The 19,524-nt window shown below is 37.3% G+C and overlaps 4 protein-coding genes across 4 annotated transcripts; 3 read left to right on the forward strand and 1 right to left on the reverse strand.

Annotated features, from left to right (window-relative positions):
• The first annotated feature begins 10,115 nt into the window (after positions 1 to 10,115).
• On the forward strand, positions 10,116 to 12,159 carry LOC135682565 (uncharacterized). Its single transcript, XM_065197525.2, has 2 exons — positions 10,116 to 10,482; positions 10,928 to 12,159. The coding sequence occupies exons 1-2, from the start codon at positions 10,272 to 10,274 to the stop codon at positions 12,157 to 12,159; spliced, it is 1,443 nt and encodes a 480-aa protein (XP_065053597.2). The 5' UTR covers positions 10,116 to 10,271.
• Positions 12,160 to 12,353: 194 nt separating this feature from the next.
• On the reverse strand, positions 12,354 to 14,450 carry LOC135682563 (uncharacterized). The gene is made up of 2 exons (XM_065197514.2): positions 14,127 to 14,450; positions 12,354 to 13,844 (listed from the first exon to the last, which is right to left on the reverse strand). Exons 1-2 carry the CDS (start codon positions 14,448 to 14,450, stop codon positions 12,354 to 12,356), a joined length of 1,815 nt encoding a protein of 604 aa, XP_065053586.2.
• Positions 14,451 to 15,077: 627 nt separating this feature from the next.
• LOC135689233 (uncharacterized) lies at positions 15,078 to 16,357 on the forward strand. Its single transcript, XM_089110202.1, has one exon. The coding sequence runs from the start codon at positions 15,229 to 15,231 to the stop codon at positions 16,354 to 16,356; it is 1,128 nt and encodes a 375-aa protein (XP_088966328.1). The 5' UTR covers positions 15,078 to 15,228; the 3' UTR covers position 16,357.
• Positions 16,357 to 16,927, forward strand: LOC135691953 (uncharacterized). Its single transcript, XM_065209962.2, has one exon. It carries the CDS (start codon positions 16,362 to 16,364, stop codon positions 16,923 to 16,925), a length of 564 nt encoding a protein of 187 aa, XP_065066034.2. The 5' UTR covers positions 16,357 to 16,361; the 3' UTR covers positions 16,926 to 16,927.
• The last annotated feature ends 2,597 nt before the right edge of the window (positions 16,928 to 19,524 follow it).

A 19,524-nucleotide genomic window follows, 5' to 3' on the forward strand; every position in this document is an offset into this window, starting at 1 on the left:
CACTATCCTCAGCGACAGATGATGAAAGATGAGCCGATGGCAATAACAATGCAGCATCTACAGGCAAATGAAGCTCACAACCATACTGGAAGTAGAAGGGTGACTCGCCAGTAGAAGCAGGAGGCGAAACACATGCAAACAGAATCATGAGGATGTGATTATTAGCAACGAAGGCCCAATTCCATCATGAAAACAAAATTATAAATTGTTTAAAACAAATAAAAAACACTGTCTCACCTGCTTGACTTGAGGCTTGATATTGCAGTGGCTGAAAATTCTCATAAAACTCGCATTTCCAGCTGAGAATCCTTATAAAACTCAACAAAATCTGTCACTGAATCCTATTGTTGTCAAAGAACAAAAATCAGATTCCTATCCTAGTGGCTTGACAGCTGGAATCAAGCTACTGCTGCAAATGGCTGGACCCATGATGAGGAACAGGTAATGCTTCTACTTTATCTTTTGGGTTGAGAAAGTCAATTTTATCATATTTTGTCGCTTGAATAAAGAATGATGCTAATCTTTTAAAGAAGGAAATTGAGGGTCATTCACCTTTGCAAAGGCTACAATAAAGAAATCTGGTGGGTGAAAGATACAAAAAATCTCACGAATCCGTGGCAGATTTTTATGAAGATATCTGTAATTTAGTGCAATGGGGATGGAGCACAAAATCTCCCGAATTCTTAAGGGAAAAGTCTCTCGAATATTTTGTCAAAGGTTTAAAGCCAACTTTCGAAACAACGTGTGAATGAAGAAAGGGTCACTGTAGCAGGCTGCTCGATGGGCTCCAAGGAGTTCTTGTGGCGAAAAGTCTATAAAAATGTAGCAAATAAGAAACACTGCAATACGCCGAGAATACACAACAATAAATACACATAAATCAGTAAAGGCTAATATTTCGCCCTGGCATACGGAGCTTCTTGATATGGGATATCAGAAAGCTCACACATAATTGCGTAAAAGGGCAAAAGCAAAGTTCTTGCCATCGATTCAAAAAATGTTGAAGAACCCTGCTCCACTAACAGTGACTTTTCAGAGTTTCTAGAAGGCATGAGAAGAATAATGCAAGACCAACAAAGCATAATTGCTCTTCAGCTCAGAAACCTGCAAGCCTCCACAGAATTTGGGCCCAGAATCTTGGCAAAAAATTACTGATACATGGGAAGAAAATTTTCAGCCCTCAAAATTTCGTAGAAATAACATTCAGTGCTGGAACTTTGGAAAATGGGGACATTTTCAAAAAAAATGCAATCAGCCCTGAGTACCTAAGCATTCAGAGGTTAGTCACAATAAACTTGATATGGGAAAAAACAGAAGCGAAAGGTTATGTTGCTGGCTTTGTTTCAAGTTTCAAGTTTTCATTTTCAAAATTCCAACATACAAATTCCAGCTGACAACAAGTACACAACTACATTAACAACAACAATAATATCAAAGTATACAAAAAGAACTATATTCATTTAAAGGAAGTTTGTAGGTTTGGAATTTCTCAAGGAGGAGCTCTCTCAACAGATAAACTAATCTAGGAGAGAGCACCCCCTGTACTAAAAGTCTATTATTTTATGGTACTAACGTTTTTAGTTCATCTGATGATTGTAGAAATCTTCAGAGACATTTTAAATTAAACTTGGTTTTTTGTGGAGAATATATAAGATTTGAGTTTACTATGAAAAATTAAAACTGAAGGAGATTGTTTGATGACATCAGTAATGCTGTTCCAGGATTTTGTGCCTGTATATCTAACAGATCAACAACAGGAAGAAAGCACATGACTTCAAAATATTTGCATACGAGGAGATATGCTGCATCAGCTTTTGATCTTGTCATGGGTTTTCCCTTGTCAAACCTTTTTTTAAGGGAATCTTCCAAATTTTTAAATGTTTTCTGCAAGAATGGAACTAAAAGATAAAAACAGAAAAATAATGATATTTTGAATTCATCTTTTGTTTACTTTTTGGGACCTTTCATTCTGCTATGTTCTTGTTTCTTTCTCAGTTCAGTTTAGGGACCTTTCATTTTTAAGTCCCATAGGGACCAGAGGAATTTTTTTTTAAAAGCTATCTTTATGTGACAACCCCCTTTTTGTTCATATGAAAATAAAGTGAACCACCCCAAGGTAAAAGTATTGAGACCCAAAAAGGGTCAGTAGAATTGATCAGTCACTCTCTGTGGTTCTCATCAAAAAGTCAATCAAAAGCAACAACTAAAAATCAGGAGAAAGAAAGGGAATAACAGAAAGGCAATTATGGGGTTCAAAAAACAATTGAGATCTAATTCTTTAGAAATGCTGAAAAGCTTAGTTCTGTTGGGAAATCTAGAACAATTATAGTACTTACTTTGTATTCTAGATAATTCCACATAGTTCTGAACAATTCCTACTATCGTTGCAATTTGCTTAGTAATGCGTTTATGTTTAATTTTACTATCATTAGCTAACCTATTGCACTAGAAATTCGAGAACATTCTAGCTTTGGCCTATCAGCATGAATTTGTTGTTATAACCTCGTTTTCGTTACAGTCTCATTGTTAGCCGGTTGCTCTGGAATTTTCTGGAAATTAGTTCATTATGTAATCATTGCTAATTTTATATTCTGGTAATTATGATTTAGCAACCGAGAAATTTATATCGTAAACGTGTATATATATACGCACAAAATAGTAGTTGCGGGATAATAAGCTTGAATAGACTTGGAAATTTACATTCAAATTCTGTGAGTTTTATTTAGTGTCGCTGGGAGTTCTATTGGGCACAGGACTAAAGGAGAGAATTCCCCACACTAAAAGTGACGACCAGGGCTTGATAGGATTGGAAAATTCAAAAAGATTGTTATGTTCTGCAAGAGTACTGTAAAGATAGGACACGTCTTCTCGCCCAAGTGAGTATAATCAACGAACCGCTTAAGTTACTACTTCATGTCAGAATACTAAAACTACTGCTTCATGTAAGAAAACATAACAAAGATGACTTCAAAGCAATTTTTCAACGGGGTTTATAGAGGAAATCCAAACAATTTGAGGAAACTTTACATTCGGGAGAAAAAGGGGATATATCATCTGGATATGAAAGAATCTGTAAAACGATAAAGGATTTGGACAATGCGAGAGAAAAAGCTGTTGATACTATGCTTGAGGAAGAGGAAGAGTCATTAGAATCAGTAAAGGAATGGAGCCAAGAAACAACAAATCAACAAGTTTCGAGATATGCGGAGACAGCTGAAAGAAAAATTAGCCAGCCTTGAGGAAAAGAGCTACAGAAAAAAACAGCAAAGGGAACAAGACCAACAACAGATCATAGTCAATAGAAAAACACTGGTCTGGAAAGCCGGCAAACATCAAGAGAATATCTTATTGTTAGGACTTTTAAACGTCACGTGACATTATCCGTGCACACTGCTTCGGCCACTACTCTTGTATGCTTCGATCGTGGATATATCTCATGTCAATTCTATCATGCCAGGCGATAATTGTGCAGTTTTTAATTGTGGAAGCAGCCGTAGAACGAAAGGTATTGGAATTTTTAAACTTCCAGCGGCAAATAACGACGAAAAAAAGAAATGGAGGGAACTTCTCCTGAACGAAATAACGAAGAGCAGGGTACTGGACAAGGCCTTCAAAGAAAGAGTGAGAAATGACAGAGTTTTTATATGTGAGAAACATTTCCTACCAGAGCAAATAGAAATTTGTAAGTATCTAGCATTCGATTTGATGCTAATAGCCTAGTTAAATTTGTGATTTTCCTATAGTATACCTTTTTCATAAACATTTACTTGATCGTTGAAAGATCGATCGCAAGTGAACCTTGAAGCCAGCGGTGCAGGAGCCTAGGCCTGTCTATTTTATCATGAGTACATTTTCAGGCCCCAAACAATTTTAAAACTGTAAGCCCACCCCTTTCAATATGAATTTCGTTCCGAAGGCACTGCATGTTTGCAAAACAATATTTTCTTATCCTGCGGATACTTTGTCAGAACATCTGAAATAAAAAATATACCTTATGCATTGTGTGAATTGACCTAGGATTGTGTATAGTGACCTGTCTAAAAGAATAGCAAATTGTGACTAATTTTGTTCCTTTATAGTTGATTCAAAGAGAAAAGGGCTGAAGCCTGGGGCTCTACCAAGTATCAATATGCCAATAAAAAGCTTCCAGAAAGAGAAAAAAGAACGAAGGCACATTCCTATAGGGAGAGATTTGTTACCGGAAGAGGAATCCAAAAACATGATTTATAAATCTTTTGATGAGTTATGCCAGAGGGTGAAGGCACAAAGATTTGATGGAATTTGGTCCCCTGATATCTCCTGTGATATGGAAAGAATCAAGAAATTTGAATTTCCTTTCATACTGCCCAAATACGAAATTATAATTGATGCAAGCTTGGGTTTTTCTGTTTCAATTTATGGATGGCTTCTGCCTGATGACCATCATATCTACAAAGTGAACAGAAGATCAATGCAAAATATAACTGTTTCCAACTTGTTGAAAATGGTTGAGTCATATGAAATTTGCTGTGGTATGACAAACAAAGAAATTTCCTCTAAAGTGGTCAATCATGTTGTACCAATGCAATTTGACCCACTTCTAATGGAAGATGATGAGCATTTTAGTTGTAAGGAGTATACCAGATCAATCAACTGTGTTGTTCTGACTGATACAGCTAAATGTGATAGCTGCATAAAGGCAGACAAATCTCTTGAAAGTTTTGCAGTCAGAAAAAATCAACAGCTGACCACACCAGCCAAACTAAAAGCACCTATTTCTGCAACAAACCCACACAGAGTTTTGCTATCCCTTCGAGAGCAAAGATTGAAAAGCGCACAATTGGAAAAACAAATTCAAGACATGCAAGTTGAGCTTGAAAAGTCATCGATCCAGGTTGATCAAAGTTTAGAATGAGATTTCCTTGATATTCTTGACACTTCATCTGAGAAGATGACACCTTTTCTGAAAATGTTTTGGGAGCAGCAAGTCAAAATGAGAAAAACATCCAATTGTGGAGCAAGATTTCACCCCATGATTATCAAATTCTGCTTGTCAATGTCACAGAAATCAGCATCTTCATATGATGAGCTAAGAAATACATTTGGGGATGTCATTAAACTACCAAGTAGAAGAACACTGCGGGATTATAAAAATTGGATACGTCCCACAACAGGTTTTGATAAGAAAGTTGTGGATGAGCTTATCAGGCTTACTGATCATTATTTTGATATTGAAAGTTTTGTTGTTGTGCTGATTGATGAAATGAAAGTGAAATCAAACCTTGTCTTTGATAAACACACTGGGCAGCTTATTGGATTTGTTGATCTTGGCTGTGAAGAACATAACTTTGCCACACTCGAAAAGGCAGATGAATTGGCTACTCATGCACTTGCAATTATAGTGAAAGGACTTTGCAAAGACTTGAACTTTTGCCTTGCCTATTTTGCCACTTTAAGTGTCACAAGTGTGCAATTGATGCCAATTTTTTGGGAAGCGGTGGGCATATTAGAAATGAAATGCAATCTCTGGCTTGTGGCAATCACTGCAGATGGTGCATCTTCCAACAGATCATTTTTTAAATTGCACAAAGCTTTGGATAGGGGCTCTAACAAAAATATCTGTTATCGCACTGTGAATTTGTATGCCAGACACAGGTTTATCTACTTTTTCAGTGATGCCCCCCATCTAATCAAGACAGCAAGAAATTGTCTTTTCCATCCAGGCACTGGAAAGCATTCACGATTGATGTGGAACAATGGATCCTATTTACTATGGGAACATATTTCCAAGCTTTTTTTTGAAAATTTATATAGGGACATCAAATTATTACCACGTCTGTCATATGACCATATAAAGTTGACCCCATTCTCAATCATGAGAGTAAATCTAGCAGCTCAAGTACTCAGCAAAACAACAAGTCTTGTTTTGAAGAATTATGGCTCAGAAAATGCTGCTGGAACTGCACTCTATTGCGAAATGTTTGATTCTTTCTTTGATTGCTTCAATGTTCGCAGTAAAAAGGAGCATATAAGAAAAATCAAGCCCTTTCTTGCACCATATACAAGTAATGATGACCTGAGATTTGAATGGCTAGAAAAAGGCATGCTTCAATACCTGAATTCATGGAAAGAAGGTATAGAAAAAGGCCGTGGAGAATTCTCTAAGGGTGATAAGAATAAGATGTTTATATCTTGGCAAACCATGGAGGGAATTGAAATGGATGTTGCAGCTCTTCCAGAATGCATCAAATTTCTCCTGTCTCAAGGATTTGAATATGTTTTGACAGAAAAACGGTGTCAAGATGCAGTAGAGGAATACTTTGGAGGACAACGAAAGTTAGGAAGAAGAAGTGACAATCCAGACATTTATACCTTTGGATACAACAACAATGCCTTGCGAATTCAAAAAACAATCTCTGTAACTGGCAATACAAGGGGTAAACATGCTGGGAGAAGGCAACAGTGGAATGAAGTTGATGACACAAAACTACCAAAACGGAAGTATGAAGCAAAAGACTCTGTATAACTTTTTAAGATAGAAGCTTAAGGTTTTAAAACCAAATTAAGATTTTACAAAATGTATGAGCTGTTTTTCAAAAGGGTTAGAAGCAAAAAGTTTAAAACATTTATGCCTGAACAATTTCTTTGAAAATTAAGTTAAACTGAAACTTCACCAGAAAAAATTATTCTACAATAATATTGATTAAATAAAGAAAGTTTAAAGGCATTCAGTCATGATAAATAGACTGGGTATACCCTAAGTGCCAAAATCCGCTGAGTCATGATTTCCATGACTGCGATGCTATTGGTTGACCTTGAACTGGTCACATGAACTCACCTCGTACTGATTAACATAACAGTTTCCATCAATAGCAAATTGTCAACAACGGATGCCAATATCACATGAAACAGCAGCGATCACGCCAAAACCAAATGACCCCCTATAGAGAAAGCCTATTTACCATGACTCAATAAATTTAAGTTAAAGAAGTTTAAGTATGGTCAGTCCCTTACTGCACTTGGTTCAGTTGACCTTTTGATTTCCGTACGTAAGGCCTTTGCCTTTGCAATGCCTTTCTTCATTTTGAATTTTTGCATTAAACTTTTTGCATGTGAAAATTCTCTTACTCTGACATATAAGTTAATAACACTCATCAACAGGCCCGAGATCAGAGATTCAGAGTTGCAAGGAATCTCTGCATCTGCAACAATAGCATTGAAATTGCATACAATATCCGGGTCTTTTTGCAGCTTTTGAGAAATTTGGTGTATGTGAATAACATTTTTTTCTTCGCTAGTTTTAACTTCTTCTTTAAAGGTTTTCTCAACCACTTCAAAAATTTGCAAAGCTGGTGCTGTTATATCCCACAAGCCGCCACGGGTGAGAATTGTGACCAGGTTTGCATTATTAACTTGGTCAGGATCACTGCCATTTAATGCTTTTGCAGCTTTTAGAATGGCCATACATTGTTGACTGTCCACTGATTTCCATTGTTTTGACTTTTGGAGTTTCAGATATAAGTTGTGGTATACATACCCTCCAAGATAGTGTATTGCTGCCCTTTCAGTTTCAGTCAATGCTGCTGTTGGAATTTGAAGATTGACTTCAAGAATCTTTTTCTTATACTGGGCAAGTGAACAATTGGCCAATTTCATTGCAAGCAGGGTAGCAGAGTGGCGTGTCAAGGTTGGAAAGCATAGTTGTGCATCAAGGACTATCTTTGCATAAAAATTTGAATAAAATTTCTCTCAGTTTCCATCTGCACACAGTTCGCATATATTTGAACAAACTGCTGAAAAATCTTTGAGTCCTGGCCATACACATCATGATGTGATTCAATTTCCTTAATCATAAGGTCTGGGTAGCATCCATTTGTTCCTGCAGCTTTTTTGATAATTGGATGAGACTGTTGAAATCTTCAACACATAAAGCTGCAGTTTCTGGCTCACTTTGTGTTTCAGCTTTTGAAGATGTGTCTTTGTGTTTCAGGGTTGCGTGTCTTTTTAATCCTGCTTTGCTCTTGCACACTTTTTCACAATTTTTACACTTGTAATCATCAATTTCAGCTTTTAAATAAATATTTGCAATAAGAAACTCAACAAATCCTCTCACAGTATGTTAAAGAATATTTATCAAATGCAATTTCAAAATTGCAATTTTGTTAATGGTACAAATAATTCAATGTAAATGCCTAACCGATCTCATTACAGTGAATAAAACAAAGCAAAGGTAACTCTGGGGGCCTAAGATCGATTCTGAGAAAGCTACTCAAGCTAAAATTTGAAAGATTTGATTTATTGAATATGTGAAACTAGTACAACATTGGAAACTGAATTGGTTCTCGCTGAAACCTTGGATATCAAGGATTTAATTTTTCTCAAGTATACATTTACTTTGATCTTACAAAATCTATTCTATACCGATGTTGATGTCTCCATGCAGAAAACATACCAACAATCAGGGTCCGAAATTTGGCCGATAAGAAAAAAGAAAGCTGAACAGCATTGCCGACTTAATGGAATCAATTTTCTGATCTTTCAGGAAAAAATTAAAAAACGCAAGTATTTTCGTCAGTGGTAAATTTTGTTGAGAGACCAAGCAAGATGGAAAGAATCAACCAGTAGTCGTTAGAAATACGTACGTGACCCTTATCAGTCCTTGATCGGTTTAAATCTTCTACTCAGGCTTACCTCATCGTCAAACTCATTTTGCAAACTCTCCTCTAACTCCAGAGCCTCAAGGATTGCGTCCAAATTTTCATCAGATACCTCTGAATTTTCATTATGTTGGGAAATTCTACGAGAAGATCTGCGACATTCGTTGTTTTCTGCCATTATAAAACACTACCATGCAAGGCTGTGCACGGATATTGTCACGTGACTGGAGAATTCAACATGCTTTCGAATAATGCGAAAAGCCCTTTGATGTTTGCCGGCCTTCCAGACCAGTGTTTTTCTATTGACTATGAACAGATTTCTATGGAGGAACAGGCAAAATTGGCAAGAGACCAACCAATGGAGACAAGAAGACAAAACTAAGATAACTACAACTAGAGGAGGAATGGATGCAGAAAAAACTACAAATGGAACGTGAAATCATGCTGCAAAACAGGGAGGACAAAGCAAGAAAGAATCAAGTGGTAAAGCTTAAAAAATACACAATAGCGCCATTCAGAGGGGATCACAAGGATTGGGTAGGCTTTTGGAACCAATTTTCGGTGGAGGAAGATGGTTCAAACATAGCAGAAGTAAGCAAATTGAATAACTTTCTTGAATTGATTGATGGAAAGCCAAAGGACAGAAAGAGAAGAAGCAAAAAGAATCTTACAAACAACATATTGGAAGGACATAAAGGTACGAAAGGCCCTTGTAATTGAACTGGAAGAATTGAAACCAATAACGATTATCAGTCAGATCCGAGAAACCCATGAATTTTATAACAAGCTTGCGAGAGTCATACAAACGCTTGCAATGATGAAGAAAGAAACCGTGCAAAGCCATGTCATTGTTGATCGATAAACTGGGGCCAGTTAGAGAAGCAATGGTGCAAAATGCTGATGTCTAATGCTTTTCAACGAAGCTCTCAGAAGTCAAATGGATGTGTTTATTGTGGCAAGTGCAACCATCGAAGTACAGATTGCTTTGAAGATTCTAAATGTTGCACACCGGAGGGTGATACTGAAGAAAAAAGCATGTGTTTAATAGACCCCTTTCACATTGCATTGACTTAAAATCCAAAATGAGGGTAGAGTTGTTTCGGTGCCGAACATCAGAGATCAACCTCTCTGCATCTATAAGTCTTCGAGATATATTATCGTCGTTTTGTAAAAGATTTCCATTGATTTTCGTATTAAAGATATGGATCAATTATTTCATTGTTACCAAGGGGAAGGCGGTTTCCTGCATTGAAGATTCCTCGATATTAACTGTCAAAGAGCTCAAGAAAGTTTTGTTGGCCTACAAAGAGAAGGTCTCAGGTGCCAAGGCTGATCTAATTCTCCCTGCCTATGCGGTTTTTTCGCGATTAGAGCAGCAAGAAATCAGTGCCGTAAGTACATCCGAATCTGTGTTGGTTGGAGAAGACCTTGAGTGTACGTATAACGCCATCTTCTCCTCAAAATGCAGCCATAGACCACTTGCCTTTGTTTTGAATACGTCCGCCTACCAGAGTTGCGCGCGCATATTGGCAGGTAGAAAGTGCCTTGACAACAGTTGATCGTGTATATAAACAACTTGAACTTTTCCAAAATCGTATCATCGAAATCGAAAAAGAAACATCCAGGAAAATTAAAATGCCTGATAGCTGTTGCGCGGTGGGCTGCGCCAACAAAAGATTTGGAAAAAACAAGGATCTTCCTTTCTATCGAATTCCTAGGGGCAATACCCAGATAGAAAAACGGCGAAGAGAAGCTTGGATCAAAGCGATTCGTAGGGACGACTGGAAATCTTGGTCTCCCGAACAAATATCTCCTGCACGAATCTGCGGCGAACATTTCATTACCGGTAAGTAAATCTTTTAAAAAGGAATAGTACTTGCAAGTTGATGTCTTTTCGCTTGAACATTCTCGTTTCACGGTGTAAAGTTCGGGGCCATCTCCCGGCCTAAATTGGTGTTGCATAATTATAGATTTAATGTAAATACTGAACGACTAATATTCATGCGACCATTCAAAAAGTATAATTTCCTTACATTTTTAAATAAAATAAGAAGCTAATTGTCTTTTTCTGACCAAAAACAAGACATTTGGTTATATCAAAGAATATTCGTCTAAGCCTTGCATGATTTGCAGACTAATGGCTGAAATGACACAACTGATATTTTGTGCTTCGCAGGGGAAGACAAACATTATTTGATAATTTAGTAATCTCTTAGAATATATGTCTGATCTTTTTATAATTCTATCTGTTAAAACATCATTTTGATCTGTATTTTTACATTACAATGCAGGTAAAAGATCTGACGATCCAGAAGCCCCAAACTGGATACCAACAATTTTTAATTTTACAAAAGAAGAGTCCCAATCTAGAATCGATGCAAGGCAAAAAAGAAAGGCAAGATTTGAAAGTCGAGAAGCTAAACGACTCAAAAAGATTGCCTGTGAAGATAAAATTGAAAGTATAGTTGGCAACCAGCAATCTGAAGGTTCAAACGAAGAAATCACAAGCCATAAGGAAGCTTCAACACAATGCAATTTAAATGAAAATAGTGATATTCAAAATTTGAAAGATGAAATTGCACAATTAACAGCAGAGTTAAATGAAAGAAATTGTGAAGTCTACAAGCTGCGTCAAGAAAATGAAAGTCTAAAAGCTAATTCTTTTGGGTACAGAAAAGTTAGATTATTGAATGATTTCAAATTTTTTACTGGTCTAGCTAACCTACACTTGTTCCTATGGGTGGTTAGTCTAGTGAAAGGGGTGAAAACTTGTCTGAAGTCATTGTCAACTGAGGATCACGTTTTAATGGTGTTAATGAAACTTAGACTTGGTTTGCTAAACAAAGATATTGCCTATAGGTATGGATTACAGCCAACCATGGTATCAAAGATTTACAGACAATGGCTGCCTGAAATTTCTAAAGCCATGCAAAGTTTGATTGTCTGGCCAAGTCGTCCAGAGTTACGTCTGAATCTTCCAACTTCATTCAGAAGAAAGTACAGTGACTGTGTCTGCATAATTGACTGTTATGAAATATTTGTTGAACGACCAAAGAATTTGACAGCCCGGGCTCAAACATGGTCTAATTATAAGCACATTAACACCACTAAGTATCTTGTTGCCATCAGCCCTGCAGGTGCTGTTATAATTTTATCTACTGGCTGGGGTGGCAGAGTATCAGATAAGGAAATAACGTTACAATCTGGCTTTTTGGACAAGATATCATATGGGGACTGTGTTTTGGCTGATCGGGGGTTCCTGATTGAGAATGAGCTGAATTCTAGGGGGTCATTTCTGAAAATTCCTAAATTTACAAAAGGAAAGGAGCAATTACCAGCAAAGGATGTCCATGATTCTAGAAGACTATCAAATGTTAGAATTCATGTGGAAAGGGTTATTGGACAATTGAAAAAATTTAGGATTTTACAGAACACAATACCTCTTACTCAAATTGATCTTTTGGATGATGCTATGGTAGTGATTGCAGCAGCTGTTAACTTAAACAAAAGTGTTGTAACATAATTCATATTAATTGATATACTTTTTATTTAGATTAAGAGGTAAATATTCTAGCAAAGCTTTTCATAACATCAAGGATGAATTGAATTGTAACATACTAAATTAAACACTAAGCAATGATGACGCTTTAACAAGCTATCCAATGTTTATTAGCAGAATATTTACCTCTTAGCAGTTGCATGAACTAGTGTGGCTTCTTAACACACTGTATTTTTTGTTCTACAGGAATTACAAACCCATTGTCCTCTAGGCTTTCTAGTGACATTAACACACGAGTAATGAAATTTCACAATTTTACAGGATGGATTATCACAATAAATCATGTTACCAAATTCTGGTCTTTTGCAAATACAATATAATCTCCTATCATGTGATACATCAGAGTCCATTTTGCGACTTACGACCTCTGGCAGGATGCAGTCATAAAACTTCATTGATAACACCTGCTTCAAATTAGAAACAAAGTTGGCATCCTTTTCAACAATACACAAAAGGCTTGCCTTTTCTGCAGGAGAAAAAACAAAAAAGTAGCCAAAATGTACATTGGACAATTCCATTTGCAGCTGGATCTGGTAGTAATAAGAATGATCTTTTTTCATTGCAAAATTGCTGTCAATAGGAAAGTCTTTGTCAAGTTCCCAATTCGAAAGGCCATCCTTATATTTGTAAGGACATTTGATTTCAAGGACTGCATCTTCATGACAATCACAGGTAACAATTCCATCTGGAGATGCACCCAGGAAAGGTTCATCAGCATTTATTTTTAGGCCAGATTCTAAAACTTGTAAATTTCTGTGACTCTTGGACATGATTGTAATAAAACAATCCTTCGCTATTGGCTCCATTTCAATACCATGAGCAGTGAACTTTGAACTCAAAGAAGGACTGTACTGCATAATTGTCTTAATCAGTGAGTCACTTTTCTGCATCTTGGACACTTGTTTGCAGATTGAAGCAGTGATTCTCCCAGCACGGTGTACTCTCCATGCACTTGATAATGATTGCTTCCTTGTGATAACTTCAAGATTGTCAAAAGAGTTTTGATAATTTGAAGCAACATATTGTTGGTAAAGGATCTTGCTTTTAACCTTTAATTCGCTTTCATCCATGTTTATAGCTGTTGGATCAAACAAGCTTACAAGTGGCTCTGGAATGATATTATTTTCAGTGTCACTGTCTGTATCACTACCAATGTCGCAAGTCACAGAAGCAGTGCCTTCATTAACTGATTGAAAACTAGTGACATCCAAACTTGTAAATATTGCTGCCTGTGGATATATTCTATATAAATCTTTCAGCTTTTCATTTGATATGGGATTACGAGTTTTTGTTGGGTCACTGCACGAATAATGCTTTGTTTCGTTCACTTGAAGGAAACTACCTGAAACGTTAGGAAGGCTGTGCTTTTTGGCTCTTGAAAAGTCTATTGACTTTATTGTGGCTGGTTGCACTGATTTTCTAGATGCTTTCCAAGAGCAAAGCTGACTAGTGCATGCTGTTGGTGTATTTAGTTGAAAATGAACAGCTGCTTCTAGTTTGAAAAGAAGAGCAGCAACATGGCTACAAGATGAGCTTAGTCCTGCCATACATGTGCAATGCCCAGTCAGTATCCATCCTTGGGTTTTGTGAAGACAAACCCAGACTCTGTATAATGATGTCTTTTGACCTTGGCGTTGGCTTGGCAATACCTGTTTAAAAGCAGAAGGGATACATCTGATCATATAAATTGCAATATTGACACCTTGCATAGCACTTCAACCTTCATGGGAAATTTTGAAAGGCAATATGGCATTATACCAGAATTCAATTTCATTATTCTTTACGGGGGCACTTTATTGATCATATACACAAAAAGGTAACATTTAGATTGATATTGTTTATGGCGATCAATCCGTCTTTTGTTGTTGCTTATATGCCTTGCATTAGATTTAAAGCTGTAAAAAACAACATTGAGATAGAAATGAAATTACCTCGGATTTGACATAGCAGAATTCACATTTATCATCAATTGGACAGTAAAAGCAATCTTGAACATGGCGGCAAACAAAATAGTCGTACGCCTCCAAAGACATGTAGGCCTTCATGGATTCCTTCGTAAATGGGCTAGGAGAGACGATTAGATATTCGGTGACATCCCTCCAGGTTATATTAGGTAATTTCCCAATATCATTGCACCAGTTCTCAGCTTTATTCAGAGAAAAGGGGTCAGGTAATTTGTCCCCGTTCTTCAAAGTCAGCTTCAAGTCATATATCTTTCGCTCTTCGACTTCGAGATTGTTATAGTACTCAGACATAGCGACCGATTCTCGCACAACCAGAGATGATTTTAACGTTATCAGCCTCACAAAAAATTATTATACCGTGTACAGCATGTGTGCACACCTGTTTTCTATGGTATTTCAAAGAAGGCCATGTTTTTCTGAGGCGTGTTGACGGTGTGTTTATTTATTCCGGTAAGTTTTCTACCTGCCGGTATGCGCGCGCAAGTTGTTTATAATTTTTAATGACGTCAGTCGCCAAGTGATCTATTTCCGCAATGTAGGAAAGGTAAGGTTGCTGAGGACAGTCATCAAGACCAGCGATACCTTAAAGGGCCTCTCCAGCCAAAATTTGCAATTGTATTTTATTGGCTAATCTAAAGGAGTTGAACCTGCTGATCACGAATTCGTTATTTGTTTTTCGATATTTTGTACAGTTTGTGAGATATAAGCTCTTGCATTTCGATAATTGAATTGAATTAACGGACAAAATATTTTCGGTTTGGTGACACTGTGACGCAATTTTGACGTCACAGTGTATTTCGTTAGTCTTGCCTCAAACCGAATCGAACGTCGGAGATTCGCAAATTGAACACTGCAATTGTTGGTGCTCTCAGTTCTGTTCCACCGGCTTTTAGTTTGAGCATTTCAGATATCAATAGACATTTCCCCTTATTACGTCATGCGCTCCTGAGTCCGCAATGCATTGTGGTACTTGTATTTAATATTGCGGCCGTCTGTTTACGTTTTCTATGGTGATCGAGACACGTTGTATTTTGCTGCTGAAAAATTGTTAAGAAACTGCCAAAAAATCATGGAAAATCCAGCGAATTCTGATGGCCAGCACTTCCCTAGTTTTTTTCAAAACTCTAGTCTGGGGACCAGTGCCAAGGAAGCTTCGGCAACAGAAGAACTGTACGAGAACAGCGACGGGGATGCGACACAGACTAGATCAATGGTGGATGCTGTTGGTGGAGAGAGGAATGATGGCAAAATTAAATCTGTCGTTGGAGGGATCACTTGCTGCGTTTCAGAATGTTTTAGCAACAGCCTAAGAGATCCACAGCTTTCCTTTTATGTAATTCGGAACGGCAAAAGTAAGGAAAAGCAAGAGCTCCGTAAACGGTGGCTTCACATGATTTCGAGGAAAAACTTTGACAATCCAGGCCAAGGCCAAAGGGTATGCTCAAAACACTTCGTTGATGGTAGGAAAACCTACATGAATAATATCCCTACGATAGTGCCAAAGAATAAAGACAAGAAAGAGCAGAGAATGAGAACAACCGTTAAAGCAAGGAGCAGGTCAAGTAATTTACAGAAGGCTACAATACTTTTTGGAAACATGAACTTGTCTACCGAACAAACCTCAGACCATGTTCACATTGATTCAGATCCAGCCTGTCATGGACATAGTGAAGATCAATCAATATCTTCTGGCCCAGAACCATCAAATGACATTGAAAATGAACTGACGAAAAGAGTTGCAGAATTGGAATTGAAAAATAAACAACTTGAGGAGGCAAATAAGGACCTGAGACAACAAACAGGTTCTGAGGGTAAACCTAACAACTTCTCTGCTGATGGTTTGAAAGACAACCCAAAGCTTTTTCGATTCTATACTGGACTTCCAGATTATGAAACTTTCAAAATAATTTTGGAATCCTTTGGTCCTGCTGTCAACAATTTAATTTATGTTGGCTCAAATACAAATGCCAGCAAAATTATATCAGCTGACCACATAAAACGAGGTCCAAAGAGAAGCTTACCTGCTGAACAAGAATTTTTTCTTGTTCTTGTGAAACTAAGGTTAGGTCTCCTTGAAGAAGACATTGCTTACAGAGCAGGAATATCTACAGCCCAGTTCTCCAGATCACTTGGCTTGATTTTTTACATAGCAAGTTCAGATCATAGCCAATATGGCCATCTAAATCTTCTGTTATGAAAACAATGCCAAACTGTTTCAAAGAGACATATCCTTCAACAAGAGTAATCATTGACTGCACTGAGCTTTATATTGAGAGGCCATCTTCACTGAGGTCACAAAGTGCAACTTATTCAAATTACAAGCACTATAACACAGCTAAGGGCCTTCTAGGAATCAATCCAGCTGGAGCAGTTTCCTTTGTATCAGAACTTTATACAGGGAGGACCAGTGATAAAAATGCTACACGCAACAGCCAACTCTATGGTCTACTTGAGAAAGGTGACTCTGTGATGGCAGATAGAGGCTTTGACATAGAGAGTGACTTACCAGAAGGTGTAGGCCTCAACATTCCACCATTTATGAGGGGAAAAGAGCATTTGTCTTTGGGAGAGGAGATAGAGACGAGGCAAATTGCATCAGTTCGAATCCACGTAGAGAGGGCCATTTCAAGGATAAAAACATTTAAAATTTTAAGCTCAGTTTTCCCTTTAACAATGGCATCTCAGTTGAATGAAATCTGGGTTATTTGTGCCTATCTTACAAACTTCCTTCCTCCTTTAATCAATGAAAATGCAGCAGATGATTAAGGACATTTTTGTAAAGGATACTTTCTCTTCTGTAACTTCATACTTTTTAACAGTTAAATTAGATATAATCAAATCAAAATGAAATCAGATAATGATTTTAATTTTTGGTGGTTTTCAATTTTATCAAACTACAAGAACACACTAGGTCTTTTTATTTTGTCTTTCTAACATTTTCCTATTTAAATGAAAGCTTTAAACATATAATGGTTCTATTAAATATTAGAAATTAAAAAAATACAAATGAATATTAACATTCTGAAGAAAATTAAACATGTGTGTAAGCTTTTGCAAGAAATAAAAGGATTTTATAGTTTCACAATACTTTGGCAACATTTTTACAACCTTGGCAAAATGTGGTTAACAAAAAAGACAGTCAATGATGGAAGCATTTTTGACTTCCACAAAGACTTATCTTTATAAATTCTTTCACAATGAAAATCTTTTAATGTAAAAACTACAAAGTCAATCCATTAAAGTCCCAGTAAATTTACAAGTCCTTGACATTGATAATAATATGCATGTTTTTCCTTCAGTTTTAAGCCAGCATCAGTTAGCTTTAAGAAGAAAGTCCGGTCTTTCAAAGAAGCTTCCTCCAATGTCATGTCTCTCTTTGAAAAGGACACTTTACCTCTAAGCCACCAACAGGAAAATCATTATCAAAGATGATACCATCAGGTGTACCACCCAACCAGGGCCATTTTGGACTTATAATGAAGCCACATTTCTTCACCTCAAGCTCAGGATTAAGTTCACTGTATTTTGCAATAGCAGTATTCTCATTATTGATTCCCCATCTTAGTGGTGCTGGCATTGACTCTAAACAATATTTGTTTTTATCAAGAACTGCTTTTATTAGAGAGGATGGATAGTTATTTGGTCTTCTGTTTAAAACTTTTCCAAAGATAGATGCAGTTATTCTTTTGGCCCGTTCCAAATACCATGCTGGCTCTTCACTCTGCTGTATTGTTTTGGTACAAATCTCAATCGATTTTTCAACAGATATGCCAACTTTAGAAAGAATGTTTTGGATAATTTCTTCCTTCAACATGCATCCTCATGGTTATATGCATCCTCATTAGCCTCCCTGATATCCAAATTATTTGAAACAACATCATCTGGCTGTCCCTGAAGGCTTCAACCCCCCCCCCCCCCACCTGTGGGATATCTGGGGTCTCCCTTCTCTGATAATTTGAGGACATCCAAAACACCTGTTAAAAACTCATGTTGCCCTTCTATATCACCTTTATTTGCCTCTAAACTTTCAGAAATATGTTTTCTTACCACTCTAATCACTGCTAGACAGCTTTTATTCTTGGGACTGTCCCCTGGTAAGTGCAATAACTCAGCCAGCGAAAATAGAATCTGCAACCAAGTTTCCTTGGAACAAATCACCGATTCCACCTCTAATTCGAGGTCTTCCACAATGTCTGGTGTAATATCCGCCATTCTGCATGTAATTCAATCAATAATCACTTCACAAATCATTCAAAACTGCAACCAATACTCCGGAAATGTCCACAATCTCTGTTCAAAAACTGCAGTTTGCCTTCATAAACATTGTGAAAAGGGGTTTGACCCTTTTCCCCGCCAATGCACCAATTTTGTTAGCCTGCCACGACTTCCTGTTCTTGATAACCGAGATATTGATAAAAAAAACAACTCATTTGCTTCAAAACAAGATAAACCTAACGAAATAACCCAGCGAGAACATCAGCAAATCCAATCTAAAACCATCTGGGTGCGATGTTACCACAATCACGCGGGCCAGACTACATAGGTCGTTACCAGAATCTTTAACTGGCTGTGCAGCGGCACCATGTCAATAAGCCTGATAACTGGGTGCGGGCCGTTGTGTTGGGTGGAAATACCACAAAATTTATTTATTTACTTCAAGTAGTAACTAGTAAGTGTCCTTCACATGAGCCTTTTGTCTAGTAAGCTTGTGAAAGCTTTGATCTACTACTATCATCCATGCAATAACTCGCTCCGGACACTTTTCTACCAAGAAAATGCACTTCACGCTTAAACAACTCACATTTTCTTGCTTTTAGCTTGATTCCATGTTCCCTTAGTTGTTGAAGCACTGTACACACGTGACTAACATGTTCGTAGAAGGATTAGATACAACAATTAGATACACACGTGGCTAGATACAATCAAATCATCGAGGTACAGAATCACAATATCGTCTTGAAGATCTCTCAATATATTTTCCATATGGCGTTGGAATGCTGCAGGGGCATTTGTGAGTCTGAAAGGTATTCGTACCCACTCGAAAAGACCCCGAGGTGTAATGAATGCGGTTAGATGACAATCACTAGGATTTAAAAAACCGTGGTGATATGCTTTTCCCTGATCGAGTACAGAAAACCATTGCTTGCCTCCTAAGTTGTCTAGTGTTTCTTGAATATGAGGCAAAGGATGTCTATCTTTCATTGTTTTACTGTTGAGACCTCTGTAGTCGACACAGAGTCTGAGGCTTCCATCCTTTTTCCAGACGCAAACTACCGGTGATGACCATGAAGATTTGGATGGGGTGATGAATTCTCTATTTAGCAAGTCTTGTATGATTTGACTTCGGTGTAGATGTAGTTCTTTT

Source organism: Rhopilema esculentum, chromosome 9, assembly GCF_057945365.1.
Source record: "Rhopilema esculentum isolate cy_ngs chromosome 9, ASM5794536v1, whole genome shotgun sequence".
Classification (NCBI taxonomy): Eukaryota; Metazoa; Cnidaria; class Scyphozoa; order Rhizostomeae; family Rhizostomatidae; genus Rhopilema; species Rhopilema esculentum.